Source organism: Struthio camelus, chromosome 1, assembly GCF_040807025.1.
Source record: "Struthio camelus isolate bStrCam1 chromosome 1, bStrCam1.hap1, whole genome shotgun sequence".
NCBI lineage: Eukaryota > Metazoa > Chordata > Aves > Struthioniformes > Struthionidae > Struthio > Struthio camelus.
Window position 1 is genome coordinate 79128891 of NC_090942.1, and position 20731 is coordinate 79149621.

Genomic DNA, 20731 nt, shown 5'->3' on the forward strand with positions numbered 1-20731 from the left:
CTGAATGTGAAAGAAGAAGTCACTGTGGCAAACTGGAGAGCCACTTCATTTTAAGAACAGTTTCGTCCACGTGTTTCTTTTTGTGCTTGCATGCTTCCCATTTCCGTTCTTGTCAGCATAGTACGATGGGGTATCCATGTCACAAACCTACACAACTGTATTGCAGAGTGTAGGCCTTGCTTTACGACCCTCTGTATTCTCCAGAGCGTGCAAGCTGCTGATAGATTGAAGAAGGCGCATGGCTGCAGGTCACTGGTTCCCTCTCCCTTCGTGGCTTGGTGCTGGCTGAAGCTAAAGCAGCAGGAGGATTGTGCCTGTGGGGCTGTGTTGCACCTCCTCTGCTCCCCGTGCTCCTGGCTTGCAGCATTCCCCAGTGCCTCTCCCAGCATGTGGCAGCAGCAGTGCACTTGCACAGTGTCACTGTGCTAGGAAGGCAAAAGTGGCACCGGCTGTCCCAGAAAAGTACTTTTTTGCCCAGCAAATGCCTCTGGCCATCCAGTGGTTTCATGATGGGGGAAGCAGGGCCCTACACCTAAACTTTTGCCAATTGTTAGCCTGACACAAGGAAATAAAAGATGCAAGAGAGAATAGAGGGAGAGAACAGGAAAGAGGAGTGTTAGGAAGTGTTAGTATGATAGATATAGACTTTTAAAAAATAAAAAAAAAAAAACCTACCAAAAGGTGAAACTTAACAGGTTCTATGATATGATAATTTGTAGAAACTCTGAAGAAGAAAGGATTTTCCATATTTTCAGTTGTGACCAACATCTCAAATAACATCAATGTTAAAAAGTCATGGTATTTTAAAGCGAGTCTGCAGTACTCCATACCCTCTGGTAACCTGCACCCATAGTCTTTCATACAAAATCAGGAGCAGGAGCTGAGGGAATGAGAGTTGGACGGGAATTGATGCTGAGGGATCTGGGCCAAGAAGCTTAATGGAGGAAAAGACTAATTTATGGGAAAACGGAGTGAGCAATAGCGGGAAAGAAATGCTGGGATAAGCTCTATTACTCATATTACTTGCATGAGTGTACAGCTACTGAGCTGCTGAACCAGAGTTTGCTTTTTAAAAGATAAACCATGAGTGATGTGTGTGAAAATATGATAATTCTCCTGATTTTTTTTTTTCCTTATTCTATCATTTGAAAATTGACCTAGAATGAGGCAGAAGCTCTGAGTAGCCAAATAAGCTTTTGGCATTAGCTGAACTGAATAAAAGGACACCCAAAGAGGTACAACTTTGTACGCTCTGACAATCAGTCCTCTTGATGTTTACTTCCTATCTATGCATGGTCTAGCCAATTTTCACCAATATATTGCCAAGAAAAACTAGTACCATGTTAAAGCAAATGAAATTGGAGATGTCAAATAATGTAAAAATGATAATGTAAAATAATCTTCTGAAACTTTTTCTTCCTGGTTTGGTAGACTATATCCCTTGGCAGATATGTATGTAAAATTGCCCTCTTATCAGAATGTAAATGTCATACCAATGTTACTTGGTATGCTGTCTCACACCTTTTAAAAGCCACAAGGACTTATCAGTTGAAGACAAGAACATTAGGAAAAAAAATGAAGAGAAACCACATGGTTTAAATTTGAAAAAGAACCCATCTGACAGCTGAATGAACAAAAGGAATAGGCATCAAAGAAGTCGTCGGTACATTGACAAATGTTGTGAGGAATCCCTTGCCTTTGTTTGGAGCATCCAGAGATGCTAGTTCATTATCAAGCCGTTCTGTGTGTGACTGCCTTTCTTTTCAAAAAAGCAGCGCTCTTTTAGGGATGTCAGTAAGTAATAACCCTGCCTGTGGAGGGATATAGAATGTGGTATTTTGTAAAATACTTCCAAATTTCAGTTTATTAATAAAAGGTTTAGAATTTGGGTCTTTTTTTGCCTTTTTTTTTTCCCCCTTTTTTGGTGGGGTTAGGGGGGGGAGGGCACTAAATCTGACCGTTTACTAGAAACGGTGATACGTGGCGTGGAACACTATTAAGGAGCTTATGTTATCTCTTAGGAACAGAGAATGCTGCGGTCAAAGGAAATCAATTTCCGAGGGTGCTACAGTAAATTTGTCTTGTAACTGGAAACTTTCTAATTGCTACCCCAAGGGAGCAGTAAGCTGAAAACTAGGCAGATGGTTTCTTCCCCATCTCCTTTCTGCTTTGATTCCATCTAAATTATTTCTAGCATCCTGGCAACTTTGTGCATTAAAAATGTTTTGCAAATGTTTAACGCTACCATAGTTGTTCTCACTTGTATAGTAACTTAGCTCTTTAAAAGCTGGATGTTTTCCAGCCAACTTGTGGGGGGGGAGGGGATGTTTAAATCTATCCTCTTCAGATTGAGTCACCACTCCTAACGATAGTGTAAGGAATTAATATTAGGGAGGAATTGGTTTTGATTCCTTGTTACACAGCAGAAAGATTATATTGCTTTTTTTCCAACTAAAGGCTTAAGAAGAAGGCTTTTTTTTTCTGTTCCGTCACTTCATTGAGCCTTTCATTATTCACCTCATCTGAAAACAATTACAGTGTCAAAGATATATGCTAGTTTTTATGACTTATGGTCACATTTATGATCACAAGGTAAAATTCAATAGGAGGGAAAAGCCTGGCATAAATAGGTCTTGTAGAAGGGAGGTGGTGTCCCATTTCTTTATAAGGTCTTTGGGAAGTACTAGGTGGGGATGAAGAATCTGTGAAGATCAGAGAAATTGCACATTGGCTTTCGTCATTCTGAAAGTTTGGCTGAGCCCTGGTGGTAATTCGTGAAACCTGAACAGAAGAACATAACAGGAAAAGAATCTCGATATTGCTACAAAGAACTTGCTGAAGCTGGAACTTGACCACAGTAAAGAGCTCAAAGGCCTGCCTTAAAAACTTGGTGTAGTTGAAGGCTAGGATGAGTTGGATACAATTGTGAGCTGTAGGTTTAATTTGGAACTTCTTGTAAAAAAAAATCTCAGTATCAAAGCTAAACTTTCTTAAAAAATTCAGGCATCTTACTTAGGGAAAAAGTTGGGCACAAAGAGTTCAGATCAGGTAGAAACATTCCATTTACTTCACCTTATTTTGCTTTAAAAGCATTTTTTTAATGTTGTCTATTTGAATTAGATACTTATACCGTTTTCTCCTCACCATCCCAGGTACACATGTTCAGATAATATACCAATTACTAATGGGCAAACTGTGTCTATTAGTAAGTCATCTAGAATACCTGCAACAAATTAGTTGCTAAATAAAACACTCTCATGCTAGTCACTAATTGTTAATTTTACAAATGTCTAAATACCACTCAGAATAATAATGAAGAAATTAACTACCAGCTGGAATATCAATCACCAAGTATTTTATTTGCATGATAATTTAAAAATAACAATGGCATTATCACTTCAAATGCCATGTGGTAAGAATAACATGACATGAAATATGTGTGGGCCAAAGTTGCTTTAATTTTTTAAATAAAGTTGTTGTTCAATGAGAAATTGCAAAATTTTCTGTTTTGTTCTTACTGAGACTTTTCCTTCTGTGTGCTTCTAAACTGAGAATTCCCCATGAATGACGGCTATTATTTTCAATAAGAATCAAATAAGATTATTATAAAGTAATTGAAAATCTTCAAAGTGGTAGAACCATGTTCATATTTTATCTGCGCAACAACATGTTGTAGAAATGCATGGTTGCCTTTGGTGGTAATTACTATTACATTACTCTCAGGTCTGTGAAACGATGTTGAAAATGTATAGAAATCTTTGTTAGCCATCAGAAGCACTTTTAAATATTAGGGTTATTAGCAAGCACTTGTTTTACTGTGGTATTTGGGAGTTGTAGTCATAGAGTAGGACGCAACTGCATTTTGCCTGCATAAACCTGAAGCCGAAGGATAGACCTTGCGTTAGCCAGTTTACAGCCTCTCTGTAGGTCCCAAATGTAAAAATTATGATCATTCCGATGACTAGTCCCTGATTCAGCAAAATAGGTAAACGTATGTTTACAGGCTAGCAGATGTATATTTGCTTTGATGATGGGAGCATCATCGTATTTTATTTCTAGATAACAACTTATGTGTCCGTTCTCAAGTTTTTAAAAAAAAAAAAAAAAAAGGAATCATGTCTAGCATTCAGATAGTGCTTTGAAGTAGCAATATAATATCTAAACTCTTGGCAGGGGAGAAGAACGTCCTTGCGTATGCATTTTCTCAACAGCCTAGCCATGAGTGTACCTATTTTATTTTTATTTAATACTTGTTTAGATGAAACCAAACAGGTATTAAACATAGATTTTTAAATTAAACTAAAGCAAGAGTTTGAAAAGCTTGATTTCTTTTTCACCTCCACAGCCATCTGAGTCCAATTTTTTTAATTTAAGGAAAGTACTCTTATTTGCTGTTCAGAGCAGTGACTTGGGAAGACAGATCTTCTAAACTGTATTCTCGGTTCCTGATACTCACATTCAGTATGTTACTTAGTTTTATGTTTATAAAGCACTCCTAAGAGCGTTTGACAAAAAGCAATGATTACATGTAGGAAGTGTTGGGCTTTTATTTTTATATAAGTTAATGCTCACTTGAAATTTTCATGATGCTGTTTCATGTAAAATACGAGATTGAGAACATTTCCTGTAATAAACTTAAAGCTGCAATAGAATAAGTGACTTTGACATGAGAATATGGGTTTTCTTCATCTGAGAAACAAAATATCTGTAGGTAGATTAAGAAGAGTTAAGTGTTTCCAGGAGTGCAATACTCAATTGCAATTGGAGGCGTGGGTTTAGGGATGCGACAAGGAAGGCTAAGGCCCAGTTGGAATTAAATCTGGCAAGGGATGTCAAGGACAACAAGAAGGCCTTCTTCAAATACATCAATAGCAAAAGGAAGACTAGGGAAAACGTGGGCCCGCTGCTGAATGGGGCGGGTGCCCTGGTGACAAAGGATACAGAGAAGGCAGAGTTATTGAATGCCTTCTTTGCTTCCGTCTTCACTGCTAAGGCCAGTCCTGAGGAATTCCAGACCTTGGAGACAAGAGAGGAAGGCTGGAGAAAGGAAGACTCTCTCTTGGTGGAGGAGGATCGGGTTAGAGATCTTTTGTCCAAACTTGACATCCATAAATCCATGGGCCCCGATGGGATGCACCCACGAGTGCTGAGGGAGCTGGCGGATGTTATCGCTAGGCCACTCTCCATCCTCTTGGAAAGGTCCTGGAGATCAGGAGAGGTGCCTGAGGACTGGAAGAAAGCCAATGTCACGCCAGTCTTCAAAAAGGGCAAGAAGGAGGAGCCAGGAAACTACAGGCCTGTCCGCCTCCCCTCCATCCCTGGAAAGGTGGTGGAACAGCTCCTCCTGGAGGTCATCACTAAGCATCTGGAGGACAAGAAGGTGATCAGGAGTAGTCAGCATGGATTCACCAAAGGGAAATCATGCTTGACCAATCTGATAGCCTTCTATGACGGAATGACTGGCTGGGTAGATGAGGGCAGAGCAGTGGATGTTGTCTCCCTGGACTTCAGCAAGGCTTTGGACACTGTCTCCCATCACATCCTCCTAGGTAAGCTCAGGAAGTGTGGGCTAGACGAGTGGACAGTGAGGTGGCTTGAGAACTGGCTGGATGGCCGAGCTCAGAGGGTTGTGGTGAACGGCGCAGAGTCAAGTTGGAGGCCTGTGGCTAGTGGTGTCCCCCAGGGATCAGTCCTGGGCCCAGTCTTGTTCAATATATTCATCGATGACCTGGAGGAAGGGACAGAGTGCACCCTCAGCAAGTTTGCGGATGATACTAAACTGGGGGGAGTGGCTAACACACCAGAGGACTGTGCTGCCATTCAGAGGGACCTGGACAGGCTGGAGAGGTGGGCGGAGAGGAACCTCATGAAGTTCAACATGGGCAAGTGCAAGGTCCTGCACCTAGGCAGGAATAATCCCATGCACCAGTACAGGCTGGGGGTTGACCTGTTGGAAATTAGCTCTGCCGAGAAGGACCTGGGAGTGCTGGTGGACAACAAGTTAAACATGAGCCAGCAGTGTGCCCTTGTGGCCAAGAAGGCCAATGGGATCCTGGGGTGCATTAGGCAGAGTGTTGCCAGCAGGTCGAGGGAGGTGATCCTGCCCCTCTCCCCAGCCCTGGGGAGGCCTCACCTGGAGTACTGTGTCCAGTTCTGGGCTCCCCAGTACAAGAGAGACATGGCACTGCTGGAGAGAGTCCAGCGGAGGGCTACCAAGATGATTAGAGGGCTGGATCATCTCTCCTATGAAGAAAGACTGCAAGAGCTGGGCCTGTTCAGCCTGGAGAAGAGAAGATTGAGAGGCGATCTCATCAACGTGTACAAGTATCTGAAGGGGGAGTGTCAAGAGGATGAGGCCAATCTCTTCTCCGTGGTGCCCAGCAACAGGACAAGAGGCAGTGGGCAGAAACTGAAGCACAGGAAGTTCCATCTGAACCTGAGGAAAAACTTCTTCACTGTGAGGGTGACAGAGCATTGGAACAGGTTGCCCAGAGAGGTAGTGGCGTCTCCTTCGCTGGAGATATTCAAAAGCCGTCTGGATGTGATCCTGGGCAATATGCTCTAGGTGACCCTGCTTGAGCAGGGAGGTTGGACGAGATGATCTCCAGAGGTCCCATCCAACCTAAACGATTCTGTGATTCTGTGATTCTGTAATTCTCATGTCTGTTATCAAAACATGTCTTATGTAAGTATTTTGAAGACAGAAAAAAACAAATAAATGCCGATCACCCTTGCTGAAAGTCCTATTATTAAATATAGTCTTTTTCTGGATTGCTCTTTCAAAAATATTTCATAATACTTTTTGTTGTGAGGAAGTGATGCCCAAATGCAAATAAGCTGGTTCCTCAACAATGATTGGGTAATAGATTTTGTGGGGCTTTTGTTTTCTTTCTGTATCTGCATAGTGTATAAAACATGCCACGCTATGATGACAGCAACTTTTGTTTATTATTATAGGATTGACCCAAGGACCATTTCATCCTGCAAGAATCAGTTAGCAAGATCTGCATAGACTTCTTCTTAAAAGGGAACATGTCTGAAATTGACTATGAGAAGTTAGCTGAAATAGGTAAATATTTCTTATTATACTTCAAATGGCGTCTATGTGGCGTTGCAGGTGATTTAATAGAGCATCTTCAGTAAGTGAGAAGCTTCACCAGCATTTTGTAATACTACTTGGAGCAATGCAGTATGAGTTACAGCTGCTGTACTGATGTGTGCCCTATTAAAGCCATTAGGTTTGAAGGTTACATGCAGCATTTATGAATTATTGGTATATGTTCCCAGTGCAATGCGAGGCTATTGGAATATCACCATTATCACGTATTGTGGCACAAATGGGAGTCATTACTCCAAAGAGGCAAGTACTGAGTGGGCATAGAGATTGCTGTATTACATGTTATCTCCAAAGATGTTAGTCAAGCTGAGCAATTTGACCATGGAATTAGGAGGCTCATCGTTTTGAAAAATCAGAATTAAATTTTTTCCTGTCTTTTTGGGGATGCCAGGCTGAACCTCAGAGCACAAGTCTTTCAAATCTTCTTATTTATTTATTTACCGTCCCCATCCCCCATCCCTCTTTTCCTGTCCTTCACCTTAGCTCTGATTTCTCCAAATGTCATGGCTTTCAGCAGCAGCAGACAGGCCTCTTTACTCCTAGGGCCCGATTCAAAATCCATTGAAAGCAATTTTCCCATCAAACTCAGAAAGCTTTGAATCAGGCCCTTCATGTTCTCTCCCAGTCAGGATTTAACAGCAGTAACAGTGTGAGTAGTAACAGATGATTCTCTGCTATGCCTCATGAAGCAGGGCAATAAACTCCTATCATTTGCAGGAGAAAAATGGAGCTCAGGTCTCTGTCGGTTCGGAACAATGAATCTTTTTTTTTTTTAATTTGTGTTTATTATGAAACATCTCTCGAGTGCCAGACCTCTTGTTCACCCAAAAACAAACAAAAAAAAAGAATTATCTTATTATATGAGGATAACTAGCTTTTCAGTAGTTTGTGATTGCTGTTGGGACTATAGTCTCTGTGAATAACTGCAGTACAGATGTACATGCATATGTACTTTTTACTTTGTTTCTGCAGGTTTTTATCTCATGTCTGAAAGCCAGATGGCTGTCTATACTTGATCACAAATCCCTACCTCTTCTTTTTGGAAACCTGTCTATTATTTTGCATAGTACAAAATAAATTTGTACAGAAGGGGTTGGCCCCTGCCGCTTTGTACCGACTGTCCCAGCTTTAACATGAATTTCACCATTTCATCCCTTTTTAAAAGTATTTAAATCATGTAATGCATGGTGTTGTATTATTCTTCCCAGCTCTTTGATCAGAATCATTCTAAAGTGGAAGAATACTGTTCCAGTTAAGGTTACTATAGTTTTCTTATATATGGTACATTTTTAAAAGATAGAAAAATACACACTTGGGAGCTAATAGTACGACTTTTCTTTTTAGTGTATGAGGAAGACTCTAATGGTTTATTTCTAAAGGCAGATATTTTTTCTAAGACTTACCAGGTCTGCTGATTTATTTTTTGTGGAGACTTTAATATGAATTCAGGGCAGACATAAACTTTAAAAAAAAAAAAAACACAAGTTTTCTTAACTCCTCTTTGTCTTTTAGAAGCCCAGCCATTAGTGGCATTTTTCATCCTTGTGAAATGCATTTTTAGTAAAACCATGTTAAAAATAAAAATGAGACAATAAAACTTTCACGTAGCTGTTTATAGGAGAGAAAGATACTGGGAGGTTGTGAGTGGAAAACATTCAGAAATATTTAGTAAGAGTTTTTCTCTAACAATTATTAACTACTGTATATAAAACTGACTGAAATCAATACCTAATATATTCTTTCTGCCCTGGTGTGTCTCAAGTAGCGGTCAAGGCATGCGAAATACGCAGAGGATCAGAAAGCAAAACGTTATCGAAGTACCTTTCTAAGTGGCACTAATGGTGTTATAGGTTAAACTGCTATTTCCATCTTATTATGACTTGCACGATAAAAGAGGTAGCTGATGTACAAAGGGGTGGTATACCTTAGCAGAATATTAATTTGTCTCTTTAAATGCAGCTTTTGGTGTTTTAAGCCATCAAGACACTTGTGTGTTAGCGGGTCAGTACAATGTTATTCCAGTCAGTTTCTGGAGAACATTCATTTGAATAGTGTAGACACACTAGCACCAGCAATTTTTGCATCATGCTCCCAGAATCTGTGTTCATTTGGTTATGTACTTAAGATCATCTCTTTTAGAACCGTGCAACAGTTTAGAAAAAGATTGAAAACAAAACAAAATAAAACAAAAAAAACCCTGAAGACAGGACTGACTGACTTTTTGTTGCTTATTTTGTGCAGAGTAGATTTTGCTTTGAGGGCCTAGTTCAGGATCTGCTGAAGTTAGGGAAAAGAAGCCCATTGATTTCATTGGGCTTTTGAGCAGATGTTTGCACCTTCACTCAGGACTTAGCTGAAATGTATGCTGAATGGACATTTGACTGCTGTGCCTATTGGAAGTTCTGAAGGATAATGAATTTCAAGGAAACGGTGGATTCTGAGGGAGCTAAGATGGGGTTTTGTTTGTAGTATTTTATAGTACTGAGATACAGCGCTAATGGTAGGTCCAGATCTTGCTGTGCTAAAATCTATAGAAAATTCAGAATGTCTGGTCCAAGTGAAGACTTAACCTGCTTAGAGAAGTTAGCCCGCAGTTACGTTGTGCAGCAATTTACAACACAGTCACTGCTTTGAGACCGTTCCCCATGTGAAACTGTCAGTGAGCATTAGCGATATCTTTATGCAAGACAACGAGTCTGATGTCAGGGAGCGTTCACATAGGGTGTTAATGTGGAGTAGCTATGAATGTGCATGCTAGCATACTTAACCATACATGAACACCCCATACAGACAAGCTCAAAGTAAAAAACAAGAAGCTGTAGATGGATACCGCAAGCAGATTGTGCGAGTGTAGGAAATGAGGAGACAACACCAGCAGTCATGAATAGCAAGGTCACAGCATGCCAGCTGTCCAATTGTTAATGAGGTTTTTGTGAGCATCGCAGCAGATCCTAATTTTAAGGAGGACATGAAGGTGGCTGTGAGGTATTATGGGGTTGCTTTTCCCACACATGAGGATAGGAAAAAGCAAGAAACTGGTTTGAAGATGTAACAGTGGCAGATAAAGACCTGTGTTTTTGCCAGAGCTGAGCTAAAATTCAGCCTTTTAATAATGTATCAGAGGCAGAAGCGTTTCTTTGTTCATTATCACTTAAGCATTCTTGCTTGCTCCTTTAGAATTGCAGAAAGATGAAGCAGAAGATGCACAATCTGACCAGGAAAAAACACTTATTCCACCACCACTTGAGGATCCTGAGCTAAATACTAATCACCCCTACTATGATGTTGCGAGACATGGCATCATTCAATTAGCAGGTATGTTTGGAAAGAGAGTGCAACTTCAGTTTACTAGACCCCTTATCACATTTTTCTTACTATACTCCTCAGTGATGCATCAGAATCATGTAAATACTTTCAGCCTTCATCCTGAAAAGCAGGTGAATAGTAATAACGTGATCCTGTGTTTTTCTACAGATGAATTATGAGGCGAATATTTGAGCTTAATCTTGCTTTAAAATATAACCATTACAATATATCATAATTTGAAGCCTAAATACTGACTGTAACAGATCTGTGGTTTACTTGAGTGATAAGCTGCTTTGTTTTCTGAATAACCTGAAGTATTATGAAGCCACGCATTTAATCATTTTTATAGTCTGCCCAGGAAGGGAAGTGCAACTGAAGAGATATAGGTTACTGTATAAAAACTAATAAGAGGCAGAAAGGAAACTGTTGATGCATTGATGGAGCGAAGCTGCGGATACATACCATATTTGAATATTGAATCATTTGATGTTTACAGTTACTTATTTTAAAATCTTTCTGGCAACATACTAATAGGACAAGTAGGCACATCTGTGAAATAAAAACACCTCTTTAAAGTATGCATTGCAAGTTTTTTTACTCTTGGTTCTTTTTTGGTATTAACATGCTTGCTAAAATAACATTATGATCACACTCCTAAACTTAAGAATGAAGAAAGAAGTAAACAGCAGTATTCAACACTGCTCATGTGCAGACTATGTTAGATTGCACACACTTTTTGCACTTCAGGTTTTAATGCGCCTAGATTGTGACCTTCCTGGAAAGCCATGATCTGAAGGGTGTATGTATCTGTGCCTTCCTGAGTTAGAACCATAAACAGAGTGTCATTTCATTGGTTTATTAATCCAAGTGAATGTGAACTTTAGGGAAACCAGTTCTCTAATGAGATACACTTGAATAGGATAGTGAAATCAGTGGTGACTTGACTTCTGACTATAGTGGGAAGAGAATTTTACCAATGCTAACTTCTCCTCTTGAAGCTAGTTATACACAGGATAATAATTACTTTTTACCTTCATCAAAAACTCCTCCCAACATAAGACTCCAATGCATCGACGGCAGAATAACAGATTCAAACTCTTGTGATTCAAAAGCTACTACCCGCTGACCCACTAGGATGTTTCTCACTCAAGCACCAGCTTTGGGAGGGGGGAAATACCAAGTTACAAAAGTTATTAATGAAATAATTGAAATAAAACTGAGAGAGTGTGAAATAGGTCTGTTAATAGACACACGGGAAACGCCAGGGTCACTATAACGGTCCATCTAAGAACCTCTCCCATATGCTGTATTAGCCAATGCTATATGGTAATGTTTTAAGAGCTCTCCTTCAAGGGTTTTTTATCCTGCTGATATACTCCACATCGAGGTGTGACAGGCCATGTATTTTACTGCTTCAGCTTTACCCTAATCGTGCACAACTACTTAGTAGCTGTTTGTGGTTGCTCCTCAAAACTGCCCTGGAAGTTGGAAGTTTTATATTAACACTTGATATTTGTCTGTTTCTAAACGGACAAATTTTTAGCTGATGCTGATTCTAAAGGATCCTTGTTAGGTTTGTCTCCCTTAGAGGAACTGTCATGATTTTTGCAGGTATTGGTAGAGTGCCTGATGCTGAGCTGAAACTTCTGAGTCTGCAGTTGAAAAAACTCTTCTTTTCCATCCCTCATTACTGGGGGGCGGGGGAACAAATTGGCAGTCTTACTGTGTTCTGCTCAAGTGGCCAGTAAGACATTCCTTGCTGATTTAAAAAGGTAAATAAATAACAGTTTACTTACTACTGAGGCAAACAAAGACCTTAACTTTCATATTCTCAGACAGACAGCGTCTTTTGACTCGGAGAATATCAAATGGTGGGGAAACTCAGAAAAGGGGGAAAATTTTGGAATGAGAAACTGAAATATACTGGAACAGCTCCTTTTAAAAATTCATGCTTTACTGCTGGTGAAACAGAGGACATACAGGGGGGGCAGAATATTAACTAGTGTTTCCAACCCTGGCTCAGTTCTCACCTGGCTTAACTTTATGCAATTTCCTTCCCTTTATTTCTGTATTAGAGAATGGGAATGTACCTCAGTGTAGTCCAAAGTGAGACCTTCAATGTTTTTTTTTTTTAAGAGAACTACTGGGAGCTTCCATTGCTTTGTCTTAGAACTTGCCCCATATCAGTGTTTGCTTGGAATAAATCCAAATGTTATATCCTCCTGCTGTAACTCCACTGAAGCAAACAGAAGTATTCACAAGATAAATCTTGGCTGAAATGTTTGATTATCTGTAATGATTTTTTCGTTAATGCTGTAGTCTTTGATACTGTGAAGGGAGGGAAAAGGTCCCCTGACTTGTTCAAACTCGGAAAAAGAGTAGATTTAGCTGCCACATCCATCGGAGCTATATGATGGGGTTTTGCAAATACACTGGACAATTGAAGTGCAAAGCACAAGCCAGCAGGCACGATTCCGAAGGCAGAATACAAAAATAAATAATTTTGATAGCGTAACCTAAGAAGAGAACGCAGAGGTGTGCGTATGAATGCAGAACATGCAAAAGGTAAAAGTATCATCAGAAGACACACTTCACTTCCACAAAATGAGACTTCTATCCGCAGTGTTAACTGGTGTTGAGTCACATTTGAATGTTTTCTGGATTTAGAATCAAGTGCGGCAAGGGCAAGCTCTTCATGCCTCTTTCCCATCTTGGAAAAGACCAGTCTCTTTTGAGAACAAAACATTTTTAAATGATTTTTACCTAGTTTATTGCTATTCATAATAATCTCCTTGAATAAGACGAAGTATAATTTCAGTGTTTTGAATGGCTGTTTTAAAGCAATTCTACAAGCTGTTCCTTCTGTTTTAATTCTGTGATTGAAAGACAATGAAATGTATTGTTTGACGTGACTGAAGAATGAGAACACAGAATTTAGATGAAATTATTTGCAGTAATTTATCCATCTCTTACAGTGATTTAGTTTCCAATAGTTATTTAAAAAAAGAAACAACCTAAAATTCCACCTCATTTCTAGTAAATTAAAGTGAATTTTACTTACTTTCCATAACAATAGCTTTGACTATCTGCAAAGGAGATTTTTGAGTGTATTTTTACACTATGTAAATACAAATTAATTTATAATAGAGGACATTTTTGAAAGGTACCAGTTTTAGTAGTTGTTTACTACACAGTGATTTATCCCACTAATACGAGTGTGTTGACTACTTTAAGCATACATAAATGGCAACAGTGCTCCAATGCTTTTTTTTTCATTTTCATTTTGAATTTTCAGACTGTTGCTTAAAAAGAAATTCAAGATTTTATTTTTCTTTAGGGCAAAAATGAAGGGACATATAAAGCATATATGGTGCATCAAGCTTCCTTGTTTTCTATAGCTTGCTTTTATAAGAAGATTGCTGATAATTTCTTGTGGTACCTTATTTTGGATGTGTGCTGATTGAATAGAAGGCTATTTATTTTGGATGCTTGTGATTTCCTTAATGCCAAGTTACGTCCTTTTATGTATTAGACTAAACTTGCTAATGGAAGCAAAATCTGTCTTTTCTAGTTATATTTAAAAATTTCAGGTATTCAGCATGTCCTCAGAGAGAGTGTTCATACTTTTTTCCAAGCTCCAGTTCATTTCGTGACCATTTCTGGTGTTGGACCAGTGTATTAGAAACTGTTTAAAATAGTATTATATAGATCCAGCCATGAAAGTTAAAGTAGTAATTTAGTTTTGGTAGCATATAAGGAGAAACAGTAGTGAATTACCAAACAGTGAAACAGTAGTGAGTTAGCAAATAGGCTTAAGAGACACATCTTTATAATTATCAGTCTACGTCAGTGGCAGCTTTGCCATTTCCCCCCAATACCTTCAAGAGCAGATCCATGGTGTATAAATTGAACTGTCGTGGGAAGGAACTGGGTTTAAAGCTTTTTTTCTTAAAGGAAGATTTACTTTATCCAATTTTTATTTCCAAAATATTCCTGATCTCTGGTATTATTTCATGAATACCATGGGGGGTGGGGGAGTGTGGGGATTTGTTTTATTTTGTTTTGTTTTTTGCTTTGTGGGTGTTTAAACACAAAAGTCAACTGGAGAGACCTTGGGTACTTTTCAAGAAGCTTAGGGTTCTAGTTCATAAGCTATTTGCAGCACAAGAACAGATTTGAATGTGGGTTTCATGTCTTAACTAGTTGAGTGTTGTCATTTTTTCCTTTCAATTGTTATGAAGGGAACTTCAGAATAAAGATGGAAAGCAATGAAAAATGCTCCCTGCTCTAGAGAGAGGGAATTTACCCCAGTCATAGAAATATAGGTTCAAATACCTCTGGCACAAGCAGGAATTGAACTTGGGTTTTCTGCATTCTGGGCCAGTTTTCCTGCTGCTTCTTTCTCCAATTATTTTCTTCTGAGAATGTCAAAGGAAATAAATCCTTCTTTATTGCATTTCTCACTTTCAAACATCAGACTGTAAGTAGTAGCATAATATTTTAAGATAAAACTGAGTTAATTACATCAAGATATATGGACACGTTTTCTTGCTGAACCTGAGAAAATAAAAGGGTCTACTTTAAATATTATTTGATTTCAACCACTTAAAAGCAACAGGCTTATTAAAATAAATGATGTCTCAAAGTGCCGAATTCAAATATGAATGTGAATTTGATTTTAGGGTTGGGTATCTTGAAAATATACTACAAATCATTCTACACCAGAATATAACTTATTAAAAGAATAGCCTGGCACTATTTCCCCTTCACAAAACAAGTAGATTATGTTCCCTTTCTGGTTGGCTAAACTGCTGTTTCTTTGCTTTCCTTGTATTTTCTTTTACACTTTCTGTGAGTTAGCAAGATGTTTAGTCTTAATATTTAGTTTTGCATCACTGAAAGCAGTACTGACTTTCAGTGCCGCTTTTAAGAGTAGAACATCAATCTCCTCCAGAGCGCCAGCTAGACTTAGCTTTATGAACACCTTTAACTTGCTCTTACTGCAACTCATTTTGCATACTTTAAGAATGGAACAGAAATGTAAAGAACTAATTACTTCAAAAAGCCGGCTGTCCCTTCTGCCTTCAGCTGAACTGAAGAGAATGTGCTATGGCGAAGTGTTTCTCATAGCCAGAATGCTATTCAAAGCAATTTCACGTGAAGGAATCTTTGAGGAAACTTTGTTTTCTGAAAGGAATGAATAGAGGTCTCAGTGCAGGAAATCTCTTAAACAGTCACTTACAATCATTCCTATTTAGGAAAGCACCCGAGCATATACTTGACTTTAATTTCATTTTTTGTACTTTCCAGAATCAGCCAGGTGCAGTCCAGGTGCAGTCCTCTCAAAAGTTTTTTTCCTAAATAAACAGTGGGATGTTAGTGGAATGCAGAATAGCGAACATGAAGAGGGACCTTTGTGAAATCAAAATGGGTTGACTTAACGGAATTCAGAGTTGGTGTAATTTTCTGTGTTTACTCAGGGGATCGTGATCACAAATTTCATGCAGCTTAGAGATGCAGTCTTAAAATATACCTTGTAATGTACAGATTAATAACAGCACAAGTTCGTATAAAGTGATGATTCCAGTGAAAGCAAACGTTACAGTTTTTGGCTACATGCTTTTCATGTTGCTGTCTTTGTAAGAATCAGGAGGAGGAAACTGTGTGTTTGCTTCCGTGAAGTTTGAGTGAGAATGTGGGAGGTGGCAAACCTTGTACTACCCTTCTGCATACGGAGGGGAATGTAAGCTTGGCAGTTGATTAATGAGTATTTCAGAGCTGCTTTTAAATTAAATTTGAGTATCTGTGATGAGAGAGTTTCAGGGAGAGATTAACACTCCAATTAAAGCGTTGATGTGCAGTTGTCTACGTGTGCGCTAGTGTCTAAGTTCCTCTTATAGTTTCTGGAGATTTAGAGCTCAGTTCTGTTGCCCACGGTAGGCAACTGAATTTTAGGGTCATTTGGGACCCTGTGGCATACCTGAGGTGTCTGCACTGGGCAGACAGTAAGACATATGACCTCTCAGACATTTAAATCAGTTGTCTTCACATCTCACGTTGAATTCTACCCAAGCTGCAGTTTTGTGTAGGCGTCTCATTCATTTGTGAGGGAATGATGCTTTGGCTTCAGGTTCATAGTACTGGTGCCTCGTTTTGATTTGCAAATTGTTTTAGAATATTTGTGGGTATGTATAAAATACCCAGCATTAGCTGTTGTCAAAACTAGAATTTTCCTGTTTCTCTACAGGAATTATTATATTATATAAGCTTCTCTAGTCTCTTCTGCCAGTGGATGTCACTTCTGAGCTAATGAAATGAGCTTCAGAAATTAGTGGTATGTTGCTCTCATTTTTGTGAGGCAGATGACAGCAACTTCAGAAACACATCTCCCACTACACTAAAGACTGGGTTGCAAGAGCAAGTCACTTAGGCCTGATTTTATTGGAATGTAAGTTCATAAGGGGGTATTTATTCCATCCAACTGAGCATCTAACTAATTTTAATGCAGAGATGTGGGTTCTGAATAGTGCTCTTCAGGTTCCTGTTTTCTCTGTTGAATATATTTGGAGCCTTAGAAAGACTAACTGACTAATTTAGTCAGTTAAATTAGATGCTTAAAATTGGGAACTGCGAATATGTTTTAAGGATTACTGAATATTATCATTGTGCTTTATTTCCGTAAACCTTCCATGCATGAAGAGTGCATTGCAATGGTATAACACGCTATAGATGTTAAGGCTTGCACATTATTGAAGCCTTGTTAAAGGCTAGGGATTGGGATAGGATGAGGGAGAAGATACACTCCAAATAGGTTATCAGACTATGAGCAGATGATAACTTTCATTATAAACTAGTGGTGATGTTTTCCAGAAACTGATCTGTCTTTAAATTTTTTTCCATTGACTTTAACAGCAGCAGAGTTCAGTCCCTTACTTTACTGCTCTTGCTAGAGTCCTCCACACCCAACTTCATACCTTATCCTAAGCAATTGTCTCTTTAAATCCACATGTTCTCAAACTTCCCATTTGTTTGCTAGATTCCCCAGAGCAAGAGTCCTGTGTTTTGTCTTCTGTCAGTTTCTCTGTGTATCACTGCAAAGACTCGAGTACCCAAACCCATTTTTCTGACTAAATATCTTTATGCTGTGTTTGCTTTACCAAATAAGTTGTCATCAATTTGTCCTATATTCTTGTGATCCCGTTAATTGCGTTTTAAAGTTGAAGAGTTGAATTTTAAAACAAAAACTTAGCCCAAAGCAGTGTAAAAGGCGCTCTGTTAAACCAAAAGATAAAAGCCATTTTAGTATAAAAGGTGAAGAGACCTTCAGTTATTTTGCTAAGACTTCCATGGATATTTCCATATGATCAGCCAAGGTGGTCAATGCCAGGAGAAAGAGAGCTCAGAATCTCTGCATCTAAAGGTGTAAGTGTCTGTCACTAATGTTAAGACTCAGCTGTGTTATCTTGGCCATGTATTTTTTTACTGGCTAAGACAATTGTTATTATGGATGGGCAGAGACTCATACTGCATTAGTTCTTGGTCATATTTACTATAAGTTATCTCAGCCTAGGCAAAGCACAGAAGTTTAGTAATGGCTTTTTTGTGACCCCATGGTTCCCTGCGTTGTAGAGAGTAAGAGGAGGCTTGGAAGTACTGTTTGTCTTGCCTTTTAACATAATGCGATTGAGGATTAGGCTCATTTTCACTAGCCTAAGTTATATGAACAAAACAGATACATGAGCAAGTCTTTTCATTGTAGTAGCAAGTCTCCTGGATCTTGGCCCTGCATCTATTCCAGTTGAAACTAGTGGCAGAATTTCTGTTGACTTTTAGGATCTGGCTTTGTTGTAGTGTGATAATGACAAGTTTCAGTGAAGTAAAATGGTATATCACTTTTCACTTGTAAAATGGTAATATTTAGTATCATCAGAACCAAAGTTCTTAACCAGTTGTGCTAAAATTACAGCATTTGAAAGGTCTCATTTGCAAATTGAAATGAGCTGTATCATTAGAAAGAACTTTTCATTCGCAAGAAGCACTTAGCAAGTGCAGTGCCATCCAAATTCTTAATTAAAAAGTAGAATGATCTGTTTTCCCACTTGCCCTTCCCTGTGTCATTGCTGTAACTTTTCATTGTTGGACTGCAAGTTTGATGTCCAAGGTGATGTATGATTCATGTCTGTTTCAGTGGAGCACAGACAAATAAAATCCCAGTAGTTATCTTTTAATGTGCATAAATCTTACTGTGGACAGTACACTCTATTCACCCCTCCTTACTCACAAAGGAAGAGGCTGATTTTGCCGTATGAGGCTAACCGAACTGACTCAGCTGTGAGCACAGCTGATAACGCTAAGGCTGTGGCAGTCAGTAATCTCCTGGGATTTTACATACCTTAGTTGTGAACGTCTCTGCGTGATACTAGGTGGCTGATCCAAAGGTTCCTTGTCCATGTTTGAGAGAAATCTAACATCAGACCTTTTTGATGCATGAGGGCAGATTTTGACCTGGATGACTTTTTTACCAAAATGAAAAATATGGGTATATAAAGATATAAATAGGTGGCTAGAGGAGTTTGAGTGGCCAGGCAGTTAAGGCACTCAGTCTTTGGAATGCTCCCTGCCTGAGTATGTGGAGCTCAAAAACAGTGCAGAAAGATGAGAGGAGGAAAGCCTTTATATGGGCTGGGTAGAGCAAGTTACCAGTTTTCATCTGAAGGTGTTTGATAACATCAGTCCATTGAATAAAGTAGGTTAAAACAAAGCTATATTGTTCACCTGAAAGGGACTTTAAAACACACATTGCAACTTCAAGGAGCAAAGTGGAAATTACACTTGTTTTTGAATTGTCCCCTGTGGAGAATGAGGTATCCTTCAGTTCTAACTTACTTAGTTCCAGGGAAATTCATTTAATTCCAGTAGGGAAATACAGGTTTTATGGGATAAGTATATTATCTGTGCGGGATTTAAAGCATACTTCAAACTAAAGTGGGGCTCCTCCCCACTTTACCGTTCAGACTGCACTTACAAGTGTCTGGAGAGGAATTGTATCCTCAAGGTCATGGGAGTCAAGCTGTCTCAGACCAGGTAGGAAACATGCTGGAGCAATGGGAGCTTCCTGGAGTGCTCAGTCTTAGCCTGTCTGGTGAAGGGGAGGGTAGAGGAGGTCTGATTTTATTTGGATCAACACTTCATGTGTCATTTTAAAATTTGATGTTTTCCAAAATGTTTTTGATGCCTATGAAAAATGCTTATTGATGCACGTGAAGAAAGAACAGCCTCGTTCCTTTCTCTGAATCTCATCGCTAATGGGAAGCTGGCACTGCTTTATTTGGTTTCTAAATTCTTACAGATGGAGAACTGAGACGGAGTTGGCTTGCCCATGGTGCAGCTTAGGGCAGGGTTGGGGACAGAGTTGAGGTCACGCATTCCAATATGTTGTTGTTGCCTGTATGGCGCTACAGGTGCCCTTCACTGCTCTGCTGTTAGTTTTGTGAAAGTTATTTTGTCTCAGTTTCCCCATCATTAAAAGTGGGAAGTGATGTTTGTTTATGTTCTAAGTGTATCCATTTGCAGTCTTTTATAAAGCTCATTATTTTTTTTTCTGCTTTTTAATGCAGGCAGTCCAATGTAACCAGCAGTAACAATTAGTGACTCATTTAGCAATTTAACTGGGAACCTTTCTTAGGTTTGGAATACAATGTTCTACAGCGTATTGTAACACAACGGTTTTTCCACAAACAAGTCATGAGTTAGAGAACAATCTGTTATTAATATTTTAATTTAATTTTAGCACATCATTTATTTTAATGCTTGTCACATTTATAAATGGTCTGAGATCATCAAATGAGATAAATTAACTTTGGGAAATAAAATTATGACCTGTTTAAGAACAACATGCAGACATACCTGAGTATCCGTAATTGTATTGTTGTGCATATGCTTTCTCTAGTGGGGCTTGAGCACCCGTGAGTCAAAACATATTTTTAGTGAGGGAAGGGACACCAGACCTTCTGGGATGAAAAAACACCTTCATGACAGAGAATGGAAATGAGCACTCAACCTATAAGGAGCAGGAAAAAAGAATCAGTCAGCAGAGAAAGCTGTGCCTTGGAAGTCAGAAATACGGGATTATAGTGATAATTGTCAAAAGTCATGCTGAGTTAGACCTTGAAAGGATAGTGAAACAAATACCCAAAGGTTCTTTGGTTATATAAATAAAAAGAGAACAAGGAGAGAAAGTGGTCTTCTGTGAAATAAGTATGGGGTGGAGTTAGAGGTAATCCAGGTGAAAGTTGCCATGCTACACCT

General features: G+C 39.0%; 1 protein-coding gene across 10 annotated transcripts in view; it reads left to right on the forward strand.

Annotated features, from left to right (window-relative positions):
* ARHGAP8 (Rho GTPase activating protein 8) overlaps positions 1-20731 on the forward strand; it is a 103760-nt gene that overhangs the window by 16709 nt on the left and 66320 nt on the right. For 9 of the 10 annotated variants that reach the window (XM_068951447.1, XM_068951506.1, XM_068951524.1 and 6 more), the window contains 2 exons: positions 6958-7069; positions 10295-10432. In XM_068951447.1, the coding sequence (XP_068807548.1) occupies positions 7033-7069; positions 10295-10432 (175 nt within the window). In that variant the 5' untranslated portion in view covers positions 6958-7032. Of the gene's footprint in view, positions 1-4380; positions 4462-6957; positions 7070-10294; positions 10433-20731 lie in introns of those variants that run through there. The other variant, XM_068951498.1, reaches the window with a different exon arrangement.